General features: G+C 49.3%; 1 protein-coding gene across 1 annotated transcript in view; it reads right to left on the bottom strand.

The window, feature by feature from the left end:
• Positions 1-2,501: 2,501 nt before the first annotated feature.
• The window catches only part of LOC134948063 (ficolin-1-B-like), a 153,865-nt gene continuing 136,776 nt past the window's right edge, over positions 2,502-19,590 (bottom strand). Inside the window, exon 10 of the mRNA XM_063935820.1 lies at positions 2,502-3,002. Within this exon, the coding sequence (XP_063791890.1) occupies positions 2,743-3,002 (260 nt within the window). The 3' untranslated portion in view covers positions 2,502-2,742. The remainder of the gene's footprint in view (positions 3,003-19,590) is intronic.

Raw genomic sequence — 19,590 nt, 5'->3', positions numbered from 1 at the left:
TTCTTATTTGCTGCTGTGTTATGGAGTATGTCATAATAAACAACATTGACTTTTATCCTGGTTGTCGTGGTCACGCCTTCGGGCAGTTATTCTACATGTTACTTACATGTCTAGGGGTCTGATACAACCTCCCAGGTTCCGTTACATCTCAGCCCCTACAACTGAGGCTGCCTCCCGTCAGCTCAGGCCCTCAGTTGTGACATAGTACTGTTACTGATTAGGTATTTGACAACTTATTACTGAAGCGTTTAGGTCTGGCGGTATCCCCCCCCCCCTTCTCCCTCCCTCCCCCCTCTGTTCTTTTCCTTTTAATTTTTTTACTTCCTTTAAATTCACGTTTGCATGTATTCTGTTTAATGTATGTTACCAAGATTATAATGTCAAACGTTAATAAAAATGATTGTAAAAAAAAAAAAAAGTTTGGAAACCACTGGGCTGAGGTGATTCCCCTGCAGCTTGCTTTAATGTCTCCTGCTGAGCTTATAGGACCTTATAGATAACCTGTTATTCCGTTCCTAGTTCATGTCATTCTGATCAGGGCAATTTCGGTGCTGATTGACACACCATCATTTTATTAACACGGCATACAGCATTATAATCATGGATAAGGAGTGTGGTAACCCGCTGGGACACTTTGATCAGTGCTCTGGTCAGTCACAGATACATGACATCAATATAGTGAGGTAATGAATCCCTCTACTACGGATTTGGACTAGGGTAATTCCCCCTGCTGCTGACTTTAATGACCCCTGCTAGGTTACTTGGCTCATGTGAATAAACTGCTGTTTCGGGGGAAATTCTGAGTTGATCGCAGCAGGAATTTTGTTAGCAGTTGGGCAAAACCATGTGCACTGCAGGTGGGGCAGATGTAACATGTGCAGAGAGAGTTAGATTTGGGTGGGTTATTTTGTTTCTGTGCAGGGTAAATACTGGCAGCTTTATTTTTACACTGCAATTTAGATTGCAGATTGAACACACCCCACCCAAATCTAACTCTCTCTGCACATGTTACATCTGCCCCACCTGCACTGCACCTGTTACATCTGCCTCCCCTGCAGTGCACATGGATTTGCTCAACTGCTAACAAAATTCCTGCTGCGATCAACTTGGAATTACCTTCTAGATTCCTAGCTAGTATAGCTCTAATAAGGCAGTACTAGTGCCAATTATATATTTACACAGTGTACAACATTGCAATCATAAATAAGGAGTTTCAGTGGGCCACCACACTCCTTATTTATGATTGCAATGTCGACATCAGTAGCGGATCTTGCCACGGGCAAGCAGGACTTTTGCCCAGGGTGCCGCCTTCCGGAGGGCGCCGCACCGTGGCAAGATCCGCCACTGCTGCCCGCTGTGTCCCCCGTCCGCCTCCGCTGCCCGCTGCCGTCCCCGTCCGCCTCCTGTGAAGGGAACTAGACGCTATGCGTCTAGTTTCTCTTCGTGGAGAGTAACTTTGCTGAGCAGTGCGCGATGACGTCATCGCGCACCGCACAGCAAAGGTCCTCTCCACGAAGGGAACTAGACGTTATCGCGCACCGGTCAGCATTCAAGCGGCACTAGCAATGTACAGGGGTTGTAACTGACCACGCCCCCTGTATTAGGCCACACCCCGTTTCCTGACGGAAGTGCCTGCAATTAATTAAATTAATCTTATTTACTCTCTATTATGTAATATTTATGTTTGTTTTTTAGAATTATACAATATACGGCCTCTCCTCTATATCCTGAACTAGCTCCTTCATTGTTTATCTAAAAATAAGTCACTAAATTTAATAAACTGTTAATTAACAGGAAGTGATGTCACAATTAGAAACCTCAATAATAGCAGGTATAAAAGTCAGTCCTGCTCACTTGACTATTACCCGTTGATGAAGTCAGACTGACGAAACGCGTTGGGAATTCCCGTATGACCCTCCATACTAAGATAAGCCATTTTTATACCAAAAAATTATTTTACTTCCTTTTTATCCTTTCTATATGCTTCTAAAAATTGCTTTTAAAAAACTTTTTATAGAAAACGTATACATTTTCCTCGGTCCTTTTAGTACACAATTTTTATATATATAACTCCACTTCATTTTTTATGATATATACATTTATGTTTTGAAGATATGTTTATATGTATCTTGGCAATAAACTTATTGTAAAAATGTTTTTATAAAAAAAACTTTTACTACGTCCCTCCTTTTAATTATACTATAGTCTTCTAAGTCTATTTGTAAAACACCACTGGTCGCCAGAACCCTATTCTCTCACATTTTATCTTAATTTTTAACAGCATCTTACCAATGCAGAAACTTTAGGGGATGGCTGACGCCCTAATATTCATAAGGGAGTGTTTTTTATTTTGGGGTTTTTCCCTCACAAGTGGCGCTATACTTCTATTACACATCTCTACAGATTTACCTGATTATTATCACTCATTTATATTTACATCCGTGAGAATCAGAAACTCCCGTGCGGAGAACAGCGAGTGTGTAATAAACGTTAGTCTAATAATCGCTTCACATGTTATTTTATTATATTCTTATTGTCATTTTAAGCATTGTCAGGGTTGTTCCCCTTTTGTATACGCCAGACTGTATACAGCCCTAGTCAAGATCCTATAGCTCCATTCACAGATGTCGGATGATTGATATATATAACAGTCCTGTCTGGTCGCTTTACATTTAGTAAATAGGTCACTTATCTAAGCAGCATATTACACCAGATATCTGAATGGGGTTTTCATCAGATGATTTAATCTTGCGGACGAAACTTAATTTCTGATGACTTGAGAGAATAAAAGTTGCCCCTGAAATGAAACCAGATGGCCCCTTTGCCCTTGGTTTGGTGTCCTCCCTTCAAGTACTCTCCATTCAGGTTGGATAAATGACAGGATTCAAACCACCAGCCGCCTCTGAAATACTGCGCACAACTCTGCTCGTCTTTAGCGGACTTATCATTATTCCGGTCTTTGGTGGAAAATGCCTGGTCCCTTTGTGTTGCTAGTGAGTCACCTAGACATGGGAACATCAGATGAAATTACAAATCTATATAAATATATGCGAAAATACATAAAAATAAAATAAATAAATGCTCACTCACTGACTTACTGACTCACTCACTGTCACTCACTCACTTACTCTCTGACACCCACTGACTGTCACTCACTCACTGACAGACTCACTCACTGTCACTCACTCACTTACTCTCTGACACCCACTGACTGTCACTCACTCACTGACAGACTCACTCACTCACTGTCACCCACTCACTGACAGACTCACTCACTCACTCACTCACTCACTGACTCATCACTGAGTCTCTCACTCCCCGATACGTTAGGATGATGAAATGTAACATAGATATTCTGCAGGTGGGAAATAGGAAAACTACATAATTAGAATGTTAATAAACCTCCCCTAAGGGGATGAAAAGGGGGTGACATAATGACGTCATTACTGATGCGTGATTGCGTTGCATGAATGATATCGCCCAAACAGACAATCGGATCACAATTTGGATCGCACCTCCAGTGTGTAGAATGTAATTGTGGCCGGAGGGACCCCAGCCACGAGGAGAATGGGCGCCTGCGGCACTGAAGGGGTTAACCCCTAGTGCCCAGCGCCATTTTAAAGGACAAAGGGCGCTTGGCGCCAGATTTGAAAATGCTGTGGGCACTAGGCGCCGTGTTATAAATATGTACTAATATTGTATTTTTGAATGTGCCGTGGTCCCGGACCCCTCCGGAGACCACGGCAGGGAGGACAGCCCCCCGGCGCGCTCAGCAGTGTGTGCGCGCCGGGGGAGAGAAGGCAGCCGCTGACCGCCGGAGTCCGCTCCCGGCAGCGGTCGGTGAAGCCCCGGGCGCACTGGAGTGTGCGTGCCGGGGAGAAGGGCTCCCGCTGCGGCTGGGAGCTCGGCTCCCGCTGCAGTGCTCTCTGTGAGAGCCGCCGCTGGGGGCCGGGAGCTCTGCTCCCGGCGCCTCAGCCCAGCACGGGTGGCCAGCCGCAGCAGCCGGGACGGACGTCCCGGGCTGCTGGGCAGCGAGGGGGGTGCGCCGAAGCCCGGCTCCCCGCCGGACGCTGCGGCGAGGCTACCAGACAGGCGCGCTCATGAGGGACCGGGCTAACCGGCTCCCTAGCGGCGGGGGTGCAAATAGGCTGCTGAGCAGGCTGATGAGCGCTGGGGTCCGGGAGCTACGCTCCCGGCACCTCAGCGCTGCAACAGAGCCAGAGTCACGGCGGCCGGGACAAGTGTCCCGGGCCGCCGGGCTTTCGGTACAGGGGGGTACGCCGCACTGTGCGGTGAGGCCACTGAGTAGTGCCACACTGGGGGGGACAGGGAGATCCCTGGACCCCTGAGGCAGGAAGGCAGGCTGGAGGATGGGGGAAGCCAGCCCCATACCTCCAGCACTGAGAGAGAGCCCTAGCAGCCAGGCTGCAGGGCTAGGGAAGCCCAGCGCTGAGCGCTGGGCACAGTAGTTAAACAACAAGACATTGTGTAAAAAATGTAATGACATGCAGTGTGTTGTAAGGCACTGCAGTGCCTGGGTATGTAGAGCATGTGCGGGGCACAGGCTCAGTGTATATTTAAAGGGAAATGTACAGTGTGATTTAAATGTGATGTATTTAAAGGTAAATTGCACTTACTTGATTGTGTGTCCCAGGGGGGGGGAATCCATGGCTGTGCAGGCTGATGGATTCTCCCAGACCTTTTCCCCAAAAACGGAATGCTTTCCCATCCAGCCTCACATTTCCAAGGGGCACAGGGACAAAGAGAAGCAGCTTAGCTAGGAAACAGGCTGAGTGGTTTCTTGGAGCTCCATGGAGATCACCCGTAGTGCCAAGAAACCTGGACCGGGGAGCCAGGCTGCCCAGCTCTGGAGCCCAAATCCAGGCTGCAGGCAGTGAGATGGGTCCCGGGCAGGTTTCTGGAAGTCAGTTTAGGAGGGAAAACTTCCCCCCAGCCAGACTGAACGGCACCGGGGAGTATCCTGATTCTCCAAGATGGGAGAGGCAAAAGAGACCGACCACTCCCCACTGTCCATAGAGGACAATGTTAGCTGTGCATGACAGCAAAGCATGCACAGCTCATGGGTAAACATTGATTGGTTGTGCACCACAGGGCGGGCTTACCCCCTGTGGTAAGGGGTCTTGGAGAGGGATAAAAGAAGGGCAGTTGGCCCATAGGAGTGTATATTGTAACATCTTCTGCTGAAAACATCTGATTGTATGCTGTTGCCCCTAGCAATAGGGAGGAGCCTTTTTAAAGCTTATTTGAGCAATAAACATCTTTGCCTCAAGAAGACTGCTTCATCTTGTGACCTACAGGGTTAGGCCAAACCTAGCCCCGTTCTCCGGCTGTCCAGGGAAGCACCTGACATCTCCAAGCTCCGCCTTCCGCCAGCTACCGGTAGAGGCCTAGCAAGTGGCTAGAGGGGATTCGTCAACACCACACAGGTGTGGTAAGGCAGTGCGTCGGCACATACAGAGCAGAACCGTGGTTCCAAACGCCACGGCAGGTTAGGAGTTTGGTGGTGGCAGCGAGAACCCGCCCACAGTGCAGTGGGTGGAGTCAGTAACAGGCGGTTACTGACGGTCTAAGCGGGAATCCCCTATGTGGTTAGGCCTCGTGCGGCTTGACCTTCCATTCTGTGCGCAGTCAACGGGACGCGGAAGCGGCGAGTGCTTCCGTACGGTACCGTCCTGTCACAGAAATTGGTGGCATAGTGGTGGGATAATCCCAGGCGGCTTTTCATCACCCGATTGGAGAAGCCGAGTTATTCAGGAGAGGAGTAACTGCAGCGCAGGAGAACGCACAAGATGGCGGAATTCAGCGGAATGTCCAAGGATGATCTGGAGATCGTATGCCAGGAGAAGGGTGTGGATATCCCTTTCAATGCGTCCAGGAGCGTCATGCAGGCGGCGCTCAGGAGCTGGGAGGAGTCTCATCGGGTGGAGGTGGAAAACACTGATGGCGTCAGCATCGCAGAGGACGACCCAACAGTGGACCTTCGCACAGAACCGGTGAGAACCACAAGCCCCGCCCTCTCTCACAGCAGCAATGTTTCCCAGCAATCCCAAGCAGGGCCAGGATCCCAACGTCCCAGGGGGGGCGGCCCGGATACCCTAGCAGATCGGCTAGCGGAATTGGGGGAAAGAGCAACGGAGCAAGAGCGCTTGATCATCATCCAGATGTGGCGTGATGAGCGGGCACCACAGGCCGTGGTACCCCGGGAGCCGTTGTCAGCTGTTGTACACAGATCAGGACGAGTTCAGCTTGCCAAGTTTGCAGACAGTGATGGGGACATTGATGGACATTTGCAAGTCTTTGAGAGGACTTGTAAACTACGTGATCTACCCAAGTCAGAGTGGGTGAGACACCTTGTGCACACTCTGCATGGAGAGGCCTTGGAGGCCTATCGAGGAGTGGCCACGGAGGACTGTGGGAATTACGACGAAGTCGAGAAGGCCCTTCTCCAGCGATTCTTCATCACTCCCGAGTCTTACAGGAAGAAATTCAGAGACTTGCCTAAGAATCCTAGAAGCACCCATGAGCAGTTCGCCACCCAGCTGCGGCAGTACGTGGTGAAGTGGGTGAAGGATTCGGAAGCCACTACATGGGACGCACTGATCGACCTGATCTGCAGGGAGCAGTTCTACCGCAGGTGCGCCCAAGAAGTGAAGGAGTGGGTGCTAGATCGGGAGCCACCCAGCTTAAAGATGGCTGCCCGGTTAGCAGACAAGTATGTGGCAATTCGGCCACGGGGGCAGCCAGCTCCAAAAGACTGTACCAACAAGGGGACCCCCCTCTTCAGCTCCTCACCCCCAAAGACAAGCATCTTCCAACCCGGGTGCTCTTAGCCAGCAACCGCACCGCAGCGTCCCTGCAACTGATCAGAGATCATCGGTGCCACGACTGGAGAAGAAGTGCTACGGCTGTGGGAAAATCGGACATCTGAGGATGAACTGTCCTGCATCCCAAGCACCCCAGACTCGTGCCCCAAATCCGAGTGCTGGAGCCCGGATCGCTTGTTTGACGAGAGGAGATGAGCCTACAGAGACTGTTCCCCCTCCAGTCAGTCCGATGGAGTGTGGCGAGAGACAGGTGCACTCTGCGGAGAGAGTCACCTGCATGGCCAAACAGCCCCTACACAACATGTGGAGGCACCTGCAGCCAGTCCACGTGGGACCCCTGCAGGGAGAAGGCCTAAGAGACTGTGGGGCCTCAATCACTGTGGTGAGCCCCCACCTTATAGATCCTGCTGCAGTATTGCAGGGTCGCACTGCCACAGTCACCCTGGCAGAAGGAACAGAAAAAGCGGTTCCCATGGCAAGAGTCTACCTGGACTGGGGAGCTGGACCAGAGTTGCGAGAAGTTGCCGTCATGGATGGTCTCCCAACTGATGTGGTCCTAGGAAATGATCTGGGTGGTGGGATCGTCACTACATTTGTTGGCGCCATTCCCCGGAGTCAAGTTCCACAACCACCGTTGATATCAGCTACTCCAGCACAGCCCAGCCCAGAGGAAAAGACTACAGCTGCTAGACAACTGCCAGCACAGCCAACCACAGTATCAACCAGCCCAGAAGAAAAGATTACAGCGGCTAGATCAGCACATCGACCCCGCATGCCTTTTGCCTCTGGTATGCCCACGTCCCCTAGCAACGCAGAGGATGTCGGTTCCAGCTCGTTTGATCCTGTGAGGGTGCCCAATGATGCTCCTGACCCAAGTGGTTTGCCAACTCCGGCGGTGAGTATGAGAAACCACACTGACTTTTCCATGACTGACCCCTACCAGACTGACCCTAGTAGTCCCCACCTAGATCCCCCTGTAGAGTGTCCCAATTTAGGAGAGATTGAGGGCCACAGGCAGGAGTTTAGGGAGGCTCAACTCTCTGACCCATCCCCGAAAGGCATGAGGCGCCACTCTGGCAGCGGCCTTGACAGGGTTGGGGCGGGGAGGTTGACCTGGCGGGAAGGGTCAAGGTACAGGGTAGCCAGGAAAGTGGGAGGGGATAGACCAGATAGGGAATGTGTCCAACTGGTCCCCTCAGGGAACGTTCCTGCGCAACCGGTGTCGGTTGCCAGCGAAACCCCTTTGGACTGTAACCCGGAGACAGACCGTACCCTGAAGTGCCTGACACAGAGCTTACCCTGGTCTGGAATGTCGGATGACGCCCAGACCAACTGTAAGGCTGGTGCCATGCGTTGGCAGCCGGGGCACTCCAGCGGTTGTGTTGTCTCTGGGCCTCTGCCCATAGGAGAACCCTTGCAGCAAGTTGCTGTGGACATAGCAGGTCCCCTGCCTGTGCGCAGTAGATCGGGGAAGACCCGCAGCCTCCCTGTAGTGGATGCCACACAGGATCCAGAGGCTGGTGGTCTGGCCGCCATCACTGTGGCACAGGTAGCGGACGAGGAGGGAAGAGTAGACCTAGGTGACAGGGTAGGTTTCCCAAGTCATAGGTCGACAGAAGAGGATTGGAGGGCAGGTCTGACAGTTAGGGCAGACAGTTGCCAGATAGGTATGACAAAGGTGCAGTGCCTGGGGCACCATGTGGGAGGAGACAGGGGTAGGCCCAACCCAGAGGGGGTGGAGGCAACCAGAGGCTGTCCCCGACCCACATCACCCAGACCGGTACTGACCTTAGAACCTGTAAGGCATTACGGACATGTTGTCATTGACTTTAGTCCTGTAGTGAACCCCTTGACAGAGATGGCTAGGAAGGGCATTCCCAAGTCAGTGGACTTTGCACCCGCTTGCGAGTTGGCATTCCAGTCATTGAAAGAGGCTCGGGTACCCGCTCCAGTGCTGATGGCGCACATTCTTGACCAGGACTGTGTGTTACAAACTATTGCGCCACTGCACGGACTGGGAGCAGTACAGAGCCAGAAAGAGCCATATGGGCAGGAGCACCCTGTGGCCTGGTTGAGCAGGAAACTGCTATTATGGGAGGTGGGGTATGCCACAGTTGGGACACCGTGGGTGGCACTTGTTTGTAACCAGCCCCCCACCGTGGTGACTTACCACCTACCGGTTAGGTGGCGGCAACCTACCTTGGGGAAATTGGACAGACTTTTGTGGTGGAGCCTTGCACTTGGACTTCAGGTGGACTATTTGAACATTGTGCACCCACGAAGAGAGGCCCACTGCACTATGGATGAACTGTCTAGGCCGGAGCCTACACCCCCCAGGTAGCGTCCCCTTCACCCCAAAGGACTGCGGGACCAGGACCCAAATCGTTGGGACATGGGTCCCTGGTTGACCCGCTTGAATGGGGGGGAGGAGTGTGGCCGGAGGGACCCCAGCCACGAGGAGAATGGCCGCCTGCGGCACTGAAGGGGTTAACCCCTAGTGCCTGGATCCATTTTAAAGGACAAAGGGCGCTTGGCGCCAGATTTGAAAATGCTGTGGGCACTAGGCGCCGTGTTATAAATATGTACTAATATTGTATTTTTGAATGTGCCGTGGTCCCGGACCCCTCCGGAGACCACGGCAGGGAGGACAGCCCCCCGGCGCGCTCAGCAGTGTGTGCGCGCCGGGGGAGAGAAGGCAGCCGCTGACCGCCGGAGTCCGGGAGCTCCGCTCCCGGCAGCGGTCGGTGAAGCCCCGGGCGCACTGGAGTGTGCGCGCCGGGGAGAAGGGTGAGCGCTGCGGCTGGGAGCTCGGCTCCCGCTGCAGTGCTCTCTGTGAGAGCCGCCGCTGGGGGCCGGGAGCTCTGCTCCCGGCGCCTCAGCCCAGCACGGGGGGCCAGCCGCAGCAGCCGGGACGGACGTCCCGGGCTGCTGGGCAGCGAGGGGGGTGCGCCGAAGCCCGGCTCCCCGCCGGACGCTGCGGCGAGGCTACCAGACAGGCGCCGCTCATGGGGGACCGGGCTAGCCGGCTCCCTAGCGGCGGGGGTGCAAATAGGCTGCTGAGCAGGCTGATGAGCGCTGGGGTCCGGGAGCTACGCTCCCGGCACCTCATCGCTGCAACAGAGCCAGAGTCACGGGGGCCGGGACAAGTGTCCCGGCCGCCGGGCTTTCGGTACAGGGGGGTGCGCCACACTGTGCGGTGAGGCCACTGAGTAGTGCCACACTGGACCCCTGAGGCAGGAAGGCAGGCTGGAGGATGGGGGAAGCCAGCCCCATACCTCCAGCACTGAGAGAGAGCCCTAGCAGCCAGGCTGCAGGGCTAGGGAAGCCCAGCGCTGAGCGCTGGGCACAGTAGTTAAACAACAAGACATTGTGTAAAAAATTTTATGACATGCAGTGTGTTGTAAGGCACTGCAGTGCCTGAGTATGTAGAGTCTGTGCAGGGCACAGGCTCAGTGTATATTTAAAGGGAAGTGTACAGTGTGATTTAAATGTGATGTATTTAAAGGTAAATTGCACTTACTTGATTGTGTGTCCCAGGAGGGGGGAATCCATGGCTGTGCAGGCTGATGGATTCTCCCAGACCTTTTCCCCAAAAACGGAATGCTTTCCCATCCAGCCTCACATTTCCAAGGGGCACAGGGAGAAAGAGAAGCAGATCAGCTATGAAACAAGCTGAGTGGTTTCTTGGAGCTCCATGGAGATCACCCGTGGTGGCCAGGAGACCTGGACCGGGGAGCCAGGCTGCCCAGCTCTGGAGCCCAAATCCAGGCTGCAGGCAGTGAGATGGGTCCCGGGCAGGTTTCTGGAAGTCAGTTTAGGAGGGAAAACTTCCCCCCAGCCAGACTGAACGGCATCGGGGAGTATCCTGATTCTCCAAGATGGGAGAGGCAAAAGAGACCGACCACTCTCCACTGTCCATAGAGGACAATGTTAGCTGTGCATGAGAGCAAAGCATGCACAGCTCATGGGTAAACATTGATTGGTTGTGCACCACAGGGCGGGCTTATCCCCTGTGGTAAGGGGTCTTGGAGAGGGATAAAAGAAGGGCAGTTGGCCCATAGGAGTGTATATTGTAACATCTTCTGCTAAAAACATCTGATTGTATGCTGTTGCCCCTAGCAATAGGGAGGAGCCTTTTTAAAGCTTATTTGAGCAATAAACATCTTTGCCTCAAGAAGACTGCTTCATCTTGTGACCTACAGGGTTAGGCCAAACCTAGCCCCGTTCTCCGGCTGTCCAGGGAAGCACCTGACGTCTCCAAGCTCCGCCTTCCGCCAGCTACCGGTAGAGGCCTAGCAAGTGGCTAGAGGGGATTCGTCAACACCACACAGGTGTGGTAAGGCAGTGCGTCGGCACATACAGAGCAGAACCGTGGTTCCAAATGCCACGGCAGGTTAGGAGTTTGGTGGTGGCAGCGAGAACCCGCCCACAGCGCAGTGGGTGGAGTCAGTAACAGGCGGTTACTGACGGTCTAAGCGGGAATCCCCTATGTGGTCAGGCCTCGTGCGGCTTGACCTTCCATTCTGTGCGCAGTCAACGGGACGCGGAAGCGACGAGTGCTTCCGTACGGTACCGTCCTGTCACAGTAATAAACTACAGAAATGTTCCTGTCACTTTTTACAGTATCTTCTACGGGTTCTCCTCTGGTAACGCCAAGAACCAGGGATTCATATTTACTTACATTAACACGTCTCACATTTACATCTCTATAGATTTAGCAAATTATTAACGTTCATTTATATTTACAACCGTTCTGATTATAGGCCAGTCTGGCAGATAGTCATAGAACTCAGCTACCAACTGAATCCAATTATAGACCTGTCAGCCAGATAGCCATAGAACTCAGTTACCGTATGTGGTCTGATGGGTGGTCTTCAGTATGCCGGCTGGGCTCCCGGCGCCGATATGCTGGTCAACAGGAGCCCGACTGCCGGCATATCATACCACACCCGGTCTGATAATAGGATGGTCTGGCAGATAGTCATAGAACTCAGTTACTGGAACTGGTCTGATTATAGGCTGGTCTGGCAGATAGTCATAGCACTCAGTTACTGAAACTGGTCTGATTATAGGCTGGTCTGGCAGATAGTCACAGAACTCAGTTACTGGAACTGGTCTGATTATAGGATGGTCTGGCAGATAGTCATAGAACTCAGTTGCTGGAACTGGTCTGATTATAGGCTGGTCTGGCAGATAGTCATAGAACTCAGTTACTGGAACTGGTCTGATTATAGGCTGGTCTGGCAGATAGTCACAGAACTCAGTTACTGGAACTGGTCTGATTATAGGATGGTCTGGCAGATAGTCATAGAACTCAGTTACTGGAACTGGTCTGATTATAGGATGGTCTGGCAGATAGTCATAGAACTCAGTTACTGGAACTGGTCTGATTATAGGATGGTCTGGCAGATAGCTATAGCACTCAATTACTGGAACTGGTCTGATTATAGGCTGGTCTGGCAGATAGTCATAGAACTCAGTTACTGGAACTGGTCTGATTATAGGCTGGTCTGGCAGATAGTCATAGCACTCAATTACTGGAACTGGTCTGATTATAGGCTGGTCTCGCAGATAGTCATAGCACTCAGTTACTGGAACTGGTCTGATTATAGGCTGGTCTGGCAGATAGTCATAGCACTCAGTTACTGGAACTGGTCTGATTATAGGCTGGTCTGGCAGATAGTCATAGAACTCAGTTACTGGAACTGGTCTGATTATAGGATGGTCTGGCAGATAGTCATAGAACTCAGTTACTGGAACTGGTCTGATTATAGGCTGGTCTGGCAGATAGTCACAGAACTCAGTTACTGGAACTGGTCTGATTGTAAGCTGGTCTGGCAGATAGTCACAGAACTCAGTTACTGGAACTGGTCTGATTAAAGGATGGTCTGGCAGATAGTCATAGAACTCAGTTACTGGAACTGGTCTGATTATAGGATGGTCTGGCAGATAGCTATAGCACTCAATTACTGGAACTGGTCTGATTATAGGATGGTCTGGCAGATAGTCATAGAACTCAGTTACTGGAACTGGTCTGATTATAGGATGGTCTGGCAGATAGTCATAGAACTCAGTTACTGGAACTGGTCTGATTATAGGATGGTCTGGCAGATAGTCATAGAACTCAGTTACTGGAACTGGTCTGATTATAGGCTGGTCTGGCAGCTAGTCATAGCACTCAGTTACTTGAACTGGTCTGATTATAGGCTGGTCTGGCTGATAGTCATAGCACTCAGTTACTGGAACTGGTCTGCTTATAGGCTGGTTTGACAGGTAGTCATAGAACTCAGTTACTGGAACTGGTCTGATTATAGGCTGGTCTGGCAGATAGTCATAGAACTCAGTTACTGGAACTGGTCTGATTATAGGCTGGTCTGGCAGATAGTCATAGAACTCAGTTACTGGAACTGGTCTGATTATAGGATGGTCTGGCAGATAGTCATAGAACTCAGTTACTGGAACTGGTCTGATTATAGGATGGTCTGGCAGATAGTCATAGAACTCAGTTACTGGAACTGGTCTGATTATAGGCTGGTCTGGAAGATAGTCATAGTACTCAGTTACTGGAACTGGTCTGATTATAGGATGGTCTGGCAGATAGTCATAGAACTCAGTTACTGGAACTGGTCTGATTATAGGATGGTCTGGCAGATAGTCATAGAACTCAGTTACTGGAACTGGTCTGATTATAGGCTGGTCTGGCAGATAGTCATAGAACTCAGTTACTGGAACTGGTCTGATTATAGGCTGGTCTGGTAGATAGTCACAGAACTCAGTTACTGGAACTGGTCTGATTATAGGATGGTCTGGCAGATAGTCATAGAACTCAGTTACTGGAACTGGTCTGATTATAGGATGGTCTGGCAGATAGCTATAGCACTCAATTACTGGAACTGGTCTGATTATAGGATGGTCTGGCAGATAGTCACAGAACTCAGTTACTGGAACTGGTCTGATTATAGGATGGTCTGGCAGATAGCTATAGCACTCAATTACTGGAACTGGTCTGATTATAGGCTGGTCTGGCAGATAGTCATAGAACTCAGTTACTGGAACTGGTCTGATTATAGGCTGGTCTCGCAGATAGACATAGCACTCAGTTACTGGAACTGGTCTGATTATAGGCTGGTCTGGCAGATAGTCATAGCACTCAGTTACTGGAACTGGTCTGATTATAGGATGGTCTGGCAGATAGTCATAGAACTCAGTTACTGGAACTGGTCTGATTATAGGCTGGTCTGGCAGATAGTCATAGAACTCAGTTACTGGAACTGGTCTGATTATAGGCTGGTCTGGCAGATAGTCATAGAACTCAGTTACTGGAACTGGTCTGATTATAGGATGGTCTGGCAGATAGTCATAGAACTCAGTTACTGGAACTGGTCTGATTATAGGCTGGTCTGGCAGTTAGTCATAGAACTCAGTTACTGGAACTGGTCTGATTATAGGATGGTCTGGCAGATAGTCATAGAACGCAGTAACTCGAACTGGTCTGATTATATGATGGTCTGGCAGATAGTCATAGAACTCAGTTACTGGAACTGGTCTGATTATAGGATGGTCTGGCAGATAATCATAGAACTCAGTTACTGGAACTGGTCTGATTATAGGATGGTCTGGCAGATAGCTATAGCACTCAATTACTGGAACTGGTCTGATTATAGGCTGGTCTGGCAGATAGTCATAGAACTCAGTTACTGGAACTGGTCTGATTATAGGCTGGTCTGGCAGATAGTCATAGAACTCAGTTACTGGAACTGGTCTGATTATAGGATGGTCTGGCAGATAGTCATAGCACTCAGTTACTGGAACTGGTCTGATTATAGGCTGGTCTGGCAGATAGTCATAGCACTCAGTTACTGGAACTGGTCTGATTATAGGATGGTCTGGCAGATAGTCATAGAACTCAGTTACTGGAACTGGTCTGATTATAGGCTGGTCTGGCAGATAGTCATAGAACTCAGTTACTGGAACTGGTCTGATTATAGGCTGGTCTGGCAGATAGTCACAGAACTCAGTTACTGGAACTGGTCTGATTATAGGATGGTCTGGCAGATTGTCATAGAACTCAGTTACTGGAACTGGTCTGATTATAGGATGGTCTGGCAGATAGCTATAGCACTCAATTACTGGAACTGGTCTGATTATAGGATGGTCTGGCATATAGTCATAGAACTCAGTTACTGGAACTGGTCTGATTATAGGATGGTCTGGCAGATAGTCATAGAACTCAGTTACTGGAACTGGTCTGACTATAGGCTTGTCTGGCAGCTAGTCATAGCACTCAATTACTGGAACTGGTCTGATTATAGGCTGGTCTGGCAGATAGTCATAGCACTCAGTTACTGGAACTGGTCTGATTATAGGCTTGTCTGGCAGATAGTCATAGCACTCAGTTACTGGAACTGGTCTGATTATAGGCTGGTCTGGCAGATAGTCACAGAACTCAGTTACTGGAACTGGTCTGATTATAGGATGGTCTGGCAGATAGTCATAGAACTCAGTTACTAGAACTGGTCTGATTATAGGATGGTCTGGCAGATAGTCATAGAACTCAGTTACTGGAACTGGTCTGATTATAGGCTGGTCTGGCAGATAGTCATAGAACTCAGTTACTGGAACTGGTCTGATTATAGGCTGGTCTGGCAGATAGTCATAGAACTCAGTTACTGGAACTGGTCTGATTATAGGATGGTCTGGCAGATCGTCATAGAACTCAGTTACTGGAACTGGTCTGATTATAGGCTGGTCTGGCTGATAGTCATAGCACTCAGTTACTGGAACTGGTCTGCTTATAGGCTGGTTTGGCAGGTAGTCATAGAACTCAGTTACTGGAACTGGTCTGATTATAGGCTGGTCTGGCAGATAGTCATAGAACTCAGTTACTGGAACTGGTCTGATTATAGGCTGGTCTGGCAGATAGTCATAGAACTCAGTTACTGGAACTGGTCTGATTATAGGATGGTCTGGCAGATAGTCATAGAACTCAGTTACTGGAACTGGTCTGATTATAGGATGGTCTGGCAGATAGTCATAGAACTCAGTTACTGGAACTGGTCTGATTATAGGCTGGTCTGGAAGATAGTCATAGAACTCAGTTACTGGAACTGGTCTGATTATAGGATGGTCTGGCAGATAGTCATAGAACTCAGTTACTGGAACTGGTCTGATTATAGGATGGTCTGGCAGATAGTCATAGAACTCAGTTACTGGAACTGGTCTGATTATAGGCTGGTCTGGCAGATAGTCATAGAACTCAGTTACTGGAACTGGTCTGATTATAGGCTGGTCTGGCAGATAGTCATAGAACTCAGTTACTGGAACTGGTCTAATTATAGGCTGGTCTGGTAGATAGTCACAGAACTCAGTTACTGGAACTGGTCTGATTATAGGATGGTCTGGCAGATAGTCATAGAACTCAGTTACTGGAACTGGTCTGATTATAGGATGGTCTGGCAGATAGCTATAGCACTCAATTACTGGAACTGGTCTGATTATAGGCTGGTCTGGCAGATAGTCATAGAACTCAGTTACTGGAACTGGTCTGATTATAGGCTGGTCTCGCAGATAGACATAGCACTCAGTTACTGGAACTGGTCTGATTATAGGCTGGTCTGGCAGATAGTCATAGCACTCAGTTACTGGAACTGGTCTGATTATAGGATGGTCTGGCAGATAGTCATAGAACTCAGTTACTGGAACTGGTCTGATTATAGGCTGGTCTGGCAGATAGTCATAGAACTCAGTTACTGGAACTGGTCTGATTATAGGCTGGTCTGGCAGATAGTCATAGAACTCAGTTACTGGAACTGGTCTGATTATAGGATGGTCTGGCAGATAGTCATAGAACTCAGTTACTGGAACTGGTCTGATTATAGGCTGGTCTGGCAGTTAGTCATAGAACTCAGTTACTGGAACTGGTCTGATTATAGGATGGTCTGGCAGATAGTCATAGAACGCAGTTACTGGAACTGGTCTGATTATATGATGGTCTGGCAGATAGTCATAGAACTCAGTTACTGGAACTGGTCTGATTATAGGATGGTCTGGCAGATAATCATAGAACTCAGTTACTGGAACTGGTCTGATTATAGGATGGTCTGGCAGATAGCTATAGCACTTAATTACTGGAACTGGTCTGATTATAGGCTGGTCTGGCAGATAGTCATAGAACTCAGTTACTGGAACTGGTCTGATTATAGGCTGGTCTGGCAGATAGTCATAGAACTCAGTTACTGGAACTGGTCTGATTATAGGATGGTCTGGCAGATAGTCATAGCACTCAGTTACTGGAACTGGTCTGATTATAGGCTGGTCTGGCAGATAGTCATAGCACTCAGTTACTGGAACTGGTCTGATTATAGGATGGTCTGGCAGATAGTCATAGAACTCAGTTACTGGAACTGGTCTGATTATAGGCTGGTCTGGCTGATAGTCACAGAACTCAGTTACTGGAACTGGTCTGATTATAGGATGGTCTGGCAGATTGTCATAGAACTCAGTTACTGGAACTGGTCTGATTATAGGATGGTCTGGCAGATAGCTATAGCACTCAATTACTGGAACTGGTCTGATTATAGGATGGTCTGGCATATAGTCATAGAACTCAGTTACTGGAACTGGTCTGATTATAGGATGGTCTGACAGATAGTCATAGAACTCAGTTACTGGAACTGGTCTGATTATAGGCTTGTCTGGCAGCTAGTCATAGCACTCAATTACTGGAACTGGTCTGATTATAGGCTGGTCTGGCAGATAGTCATAGCACTCAGTTACTGGAACTGGTCTGATTATAGGCTGGTCTGGCAGATAGTCATAGCACTCAGTTACTGGAACTGGTCTGATTATAGGCTGGTCTGGCAGATAGTCACAGAACTCAGTTACTGGAACTGGTCTGATTATAGGATGGTCTGGCAGATAGTCATAGAACTCAGTTACTAGAACTGGTCTGATTATAGGATGGTCTGGCAGATAGTCATAGAACTCAGTTACTGGAACTGGTCTGATTATAGGCTGGTCTGGCAGATAGTCATAGAACTCAGTTACTGGAACTGGTCTGATTATAGGCTGGTCTGGCAGATAGTCATAGAACTCAGTTACTGGAACTGGTCTGATTATAGGATGGTCTGGCAGATCGTCATAGAACTCAGTTACTGGAACTGGTCTGATTATAGGCTGGTCTGGCTGATAGTCATAGCACTCAGTTACTGGAACTGGTCTGCTTATAGGCTGGTTTGGCAGGTAGTCATATAACTCAGTTACTGGAACTGGTCTGATTATAGGCTGGTCTGGCAGATAGTCATAGAACTCAGTTACTGGAACTGGTCTGATTATAGGCTGGTCTGGCAGATAGTCATAGAACTCAGTTACTGGAACTGGTCTGATTATAGGATGGTCTGGCAGATAGTCATAGAACTCAGTTACTGGAACTGGTCTGATTATAGGATGGTCTGGCAGATAGTCATAGAACTCAGTTACTGGAACTGGTCTGATTATAGGCTGGTCTGGAAGATAGTCATAGAACTCAGTTACTGGAACTGGTCTGATTATAGGATGGTCTGGCAGATAGTCATAGAACTCAGTTACTGGAACTGGTCTGATTATAGGATGGTCTGGCAGATAGTCATAGAACTCAGTTACTGGAACTGGTCTGATTATAGGCTGGTCTGGCAGATAGTCATAGAACTCAGTTACTGGAACTGGTCTGATTATAGGCTGGTCTGGCAGATAGTCATAGAACTCAGTTACTGGAACTGGTCTGATTATAGGCTGGTCTGGTAGATAGTCACAGAACTCAGTTACTGGAACTGGTCTGATTATAGGATGGTCTGGCAGATAGTCATAGAACTCAGTTACTGGAACTGGTCTGATTATAGGATGGTCTGGCAGATAGCTATAGCACTCAATTACTGGAACTGGTCTGATTATAGGCTGGTCTGGCAGATAGTCATAGAACTCAGTTACTGGAACTGGTCTGATTATAGGCTGGTCTCGCAGATAGACATAGCACTCAGTTACTGGAACTGGTCTGATTATAGGCTGGTCTGGCAGATAGTCATAGCACTCAGTTACTGGAACTGGTCTGATTATAGGATGGTCTGGCAGATAGTCATAGAACTCAGTTACTGGAACTGGTCTGATTATAGGCTGGTCTGGCAGATAGTCATAGAACTCAGTTACTGGAACTGGTCTGATTATAGGCTGGTCTGGCAGATAGTCATAGAACTCAGTTACTGGAACTGGTCTGATTATAGGATGGTCTGGCAGATAGTCATAGAACTCAGTTACTGGAACTGGTCTGATTATAGGCTGATCTGGCAGTTAGTCATAGAACTCAGTTACTGGAACTGGTCTGATTATAGGATGGTCTGGCAGATAGTCATAGAACGCAGTTACTGGAACTGGTCTGATTATATGATGGTCTGGCAGATAGTCATAGAACTCAGTTACTGGAACTGGTCTGATTATAGGATGGTCTGGCAGATAATCATAGAACTCAGTTACTGGAACTGGTCTGATTATAGGATGGTCTGGCAGATAGCTATAGCACTCAATTACTGGAACTGGTCTGATTATAGGCTGGTCTGGCAGATAGTCATAGAACTCAGTTACTGGAACTGGTCTGATTATAGGCTGGTCTGGCAGATAGTCATAGAACTCAGTTACTGGAACTGGTCTGATTATAGGATGGTCTGGCAGATAGTCATAGCACTCAGTTACTGGAACTGGTCTGATTATAGGCTGG

Source organism: Pseudophryne corroboree, chromosome 8, assembly GCF_028390025.1.
Source record: "Pseudophryne corroboree isolate aPseCor3 chromosome 8, aPseCor3.hap2, whole genome shotgun sequence".
Lineage (NCBI taxonomy): Eukaryota > Metazoa > Chordata > Amphibia > Anura > Myobatrachidae > Pseudophryne > Pseudophryne corroboree.
The sequence above is the reverse complement of the archived record's forward strand: the minus strand, read 5'-3'. Positions and strand labels throughout refer to the sequence as shown.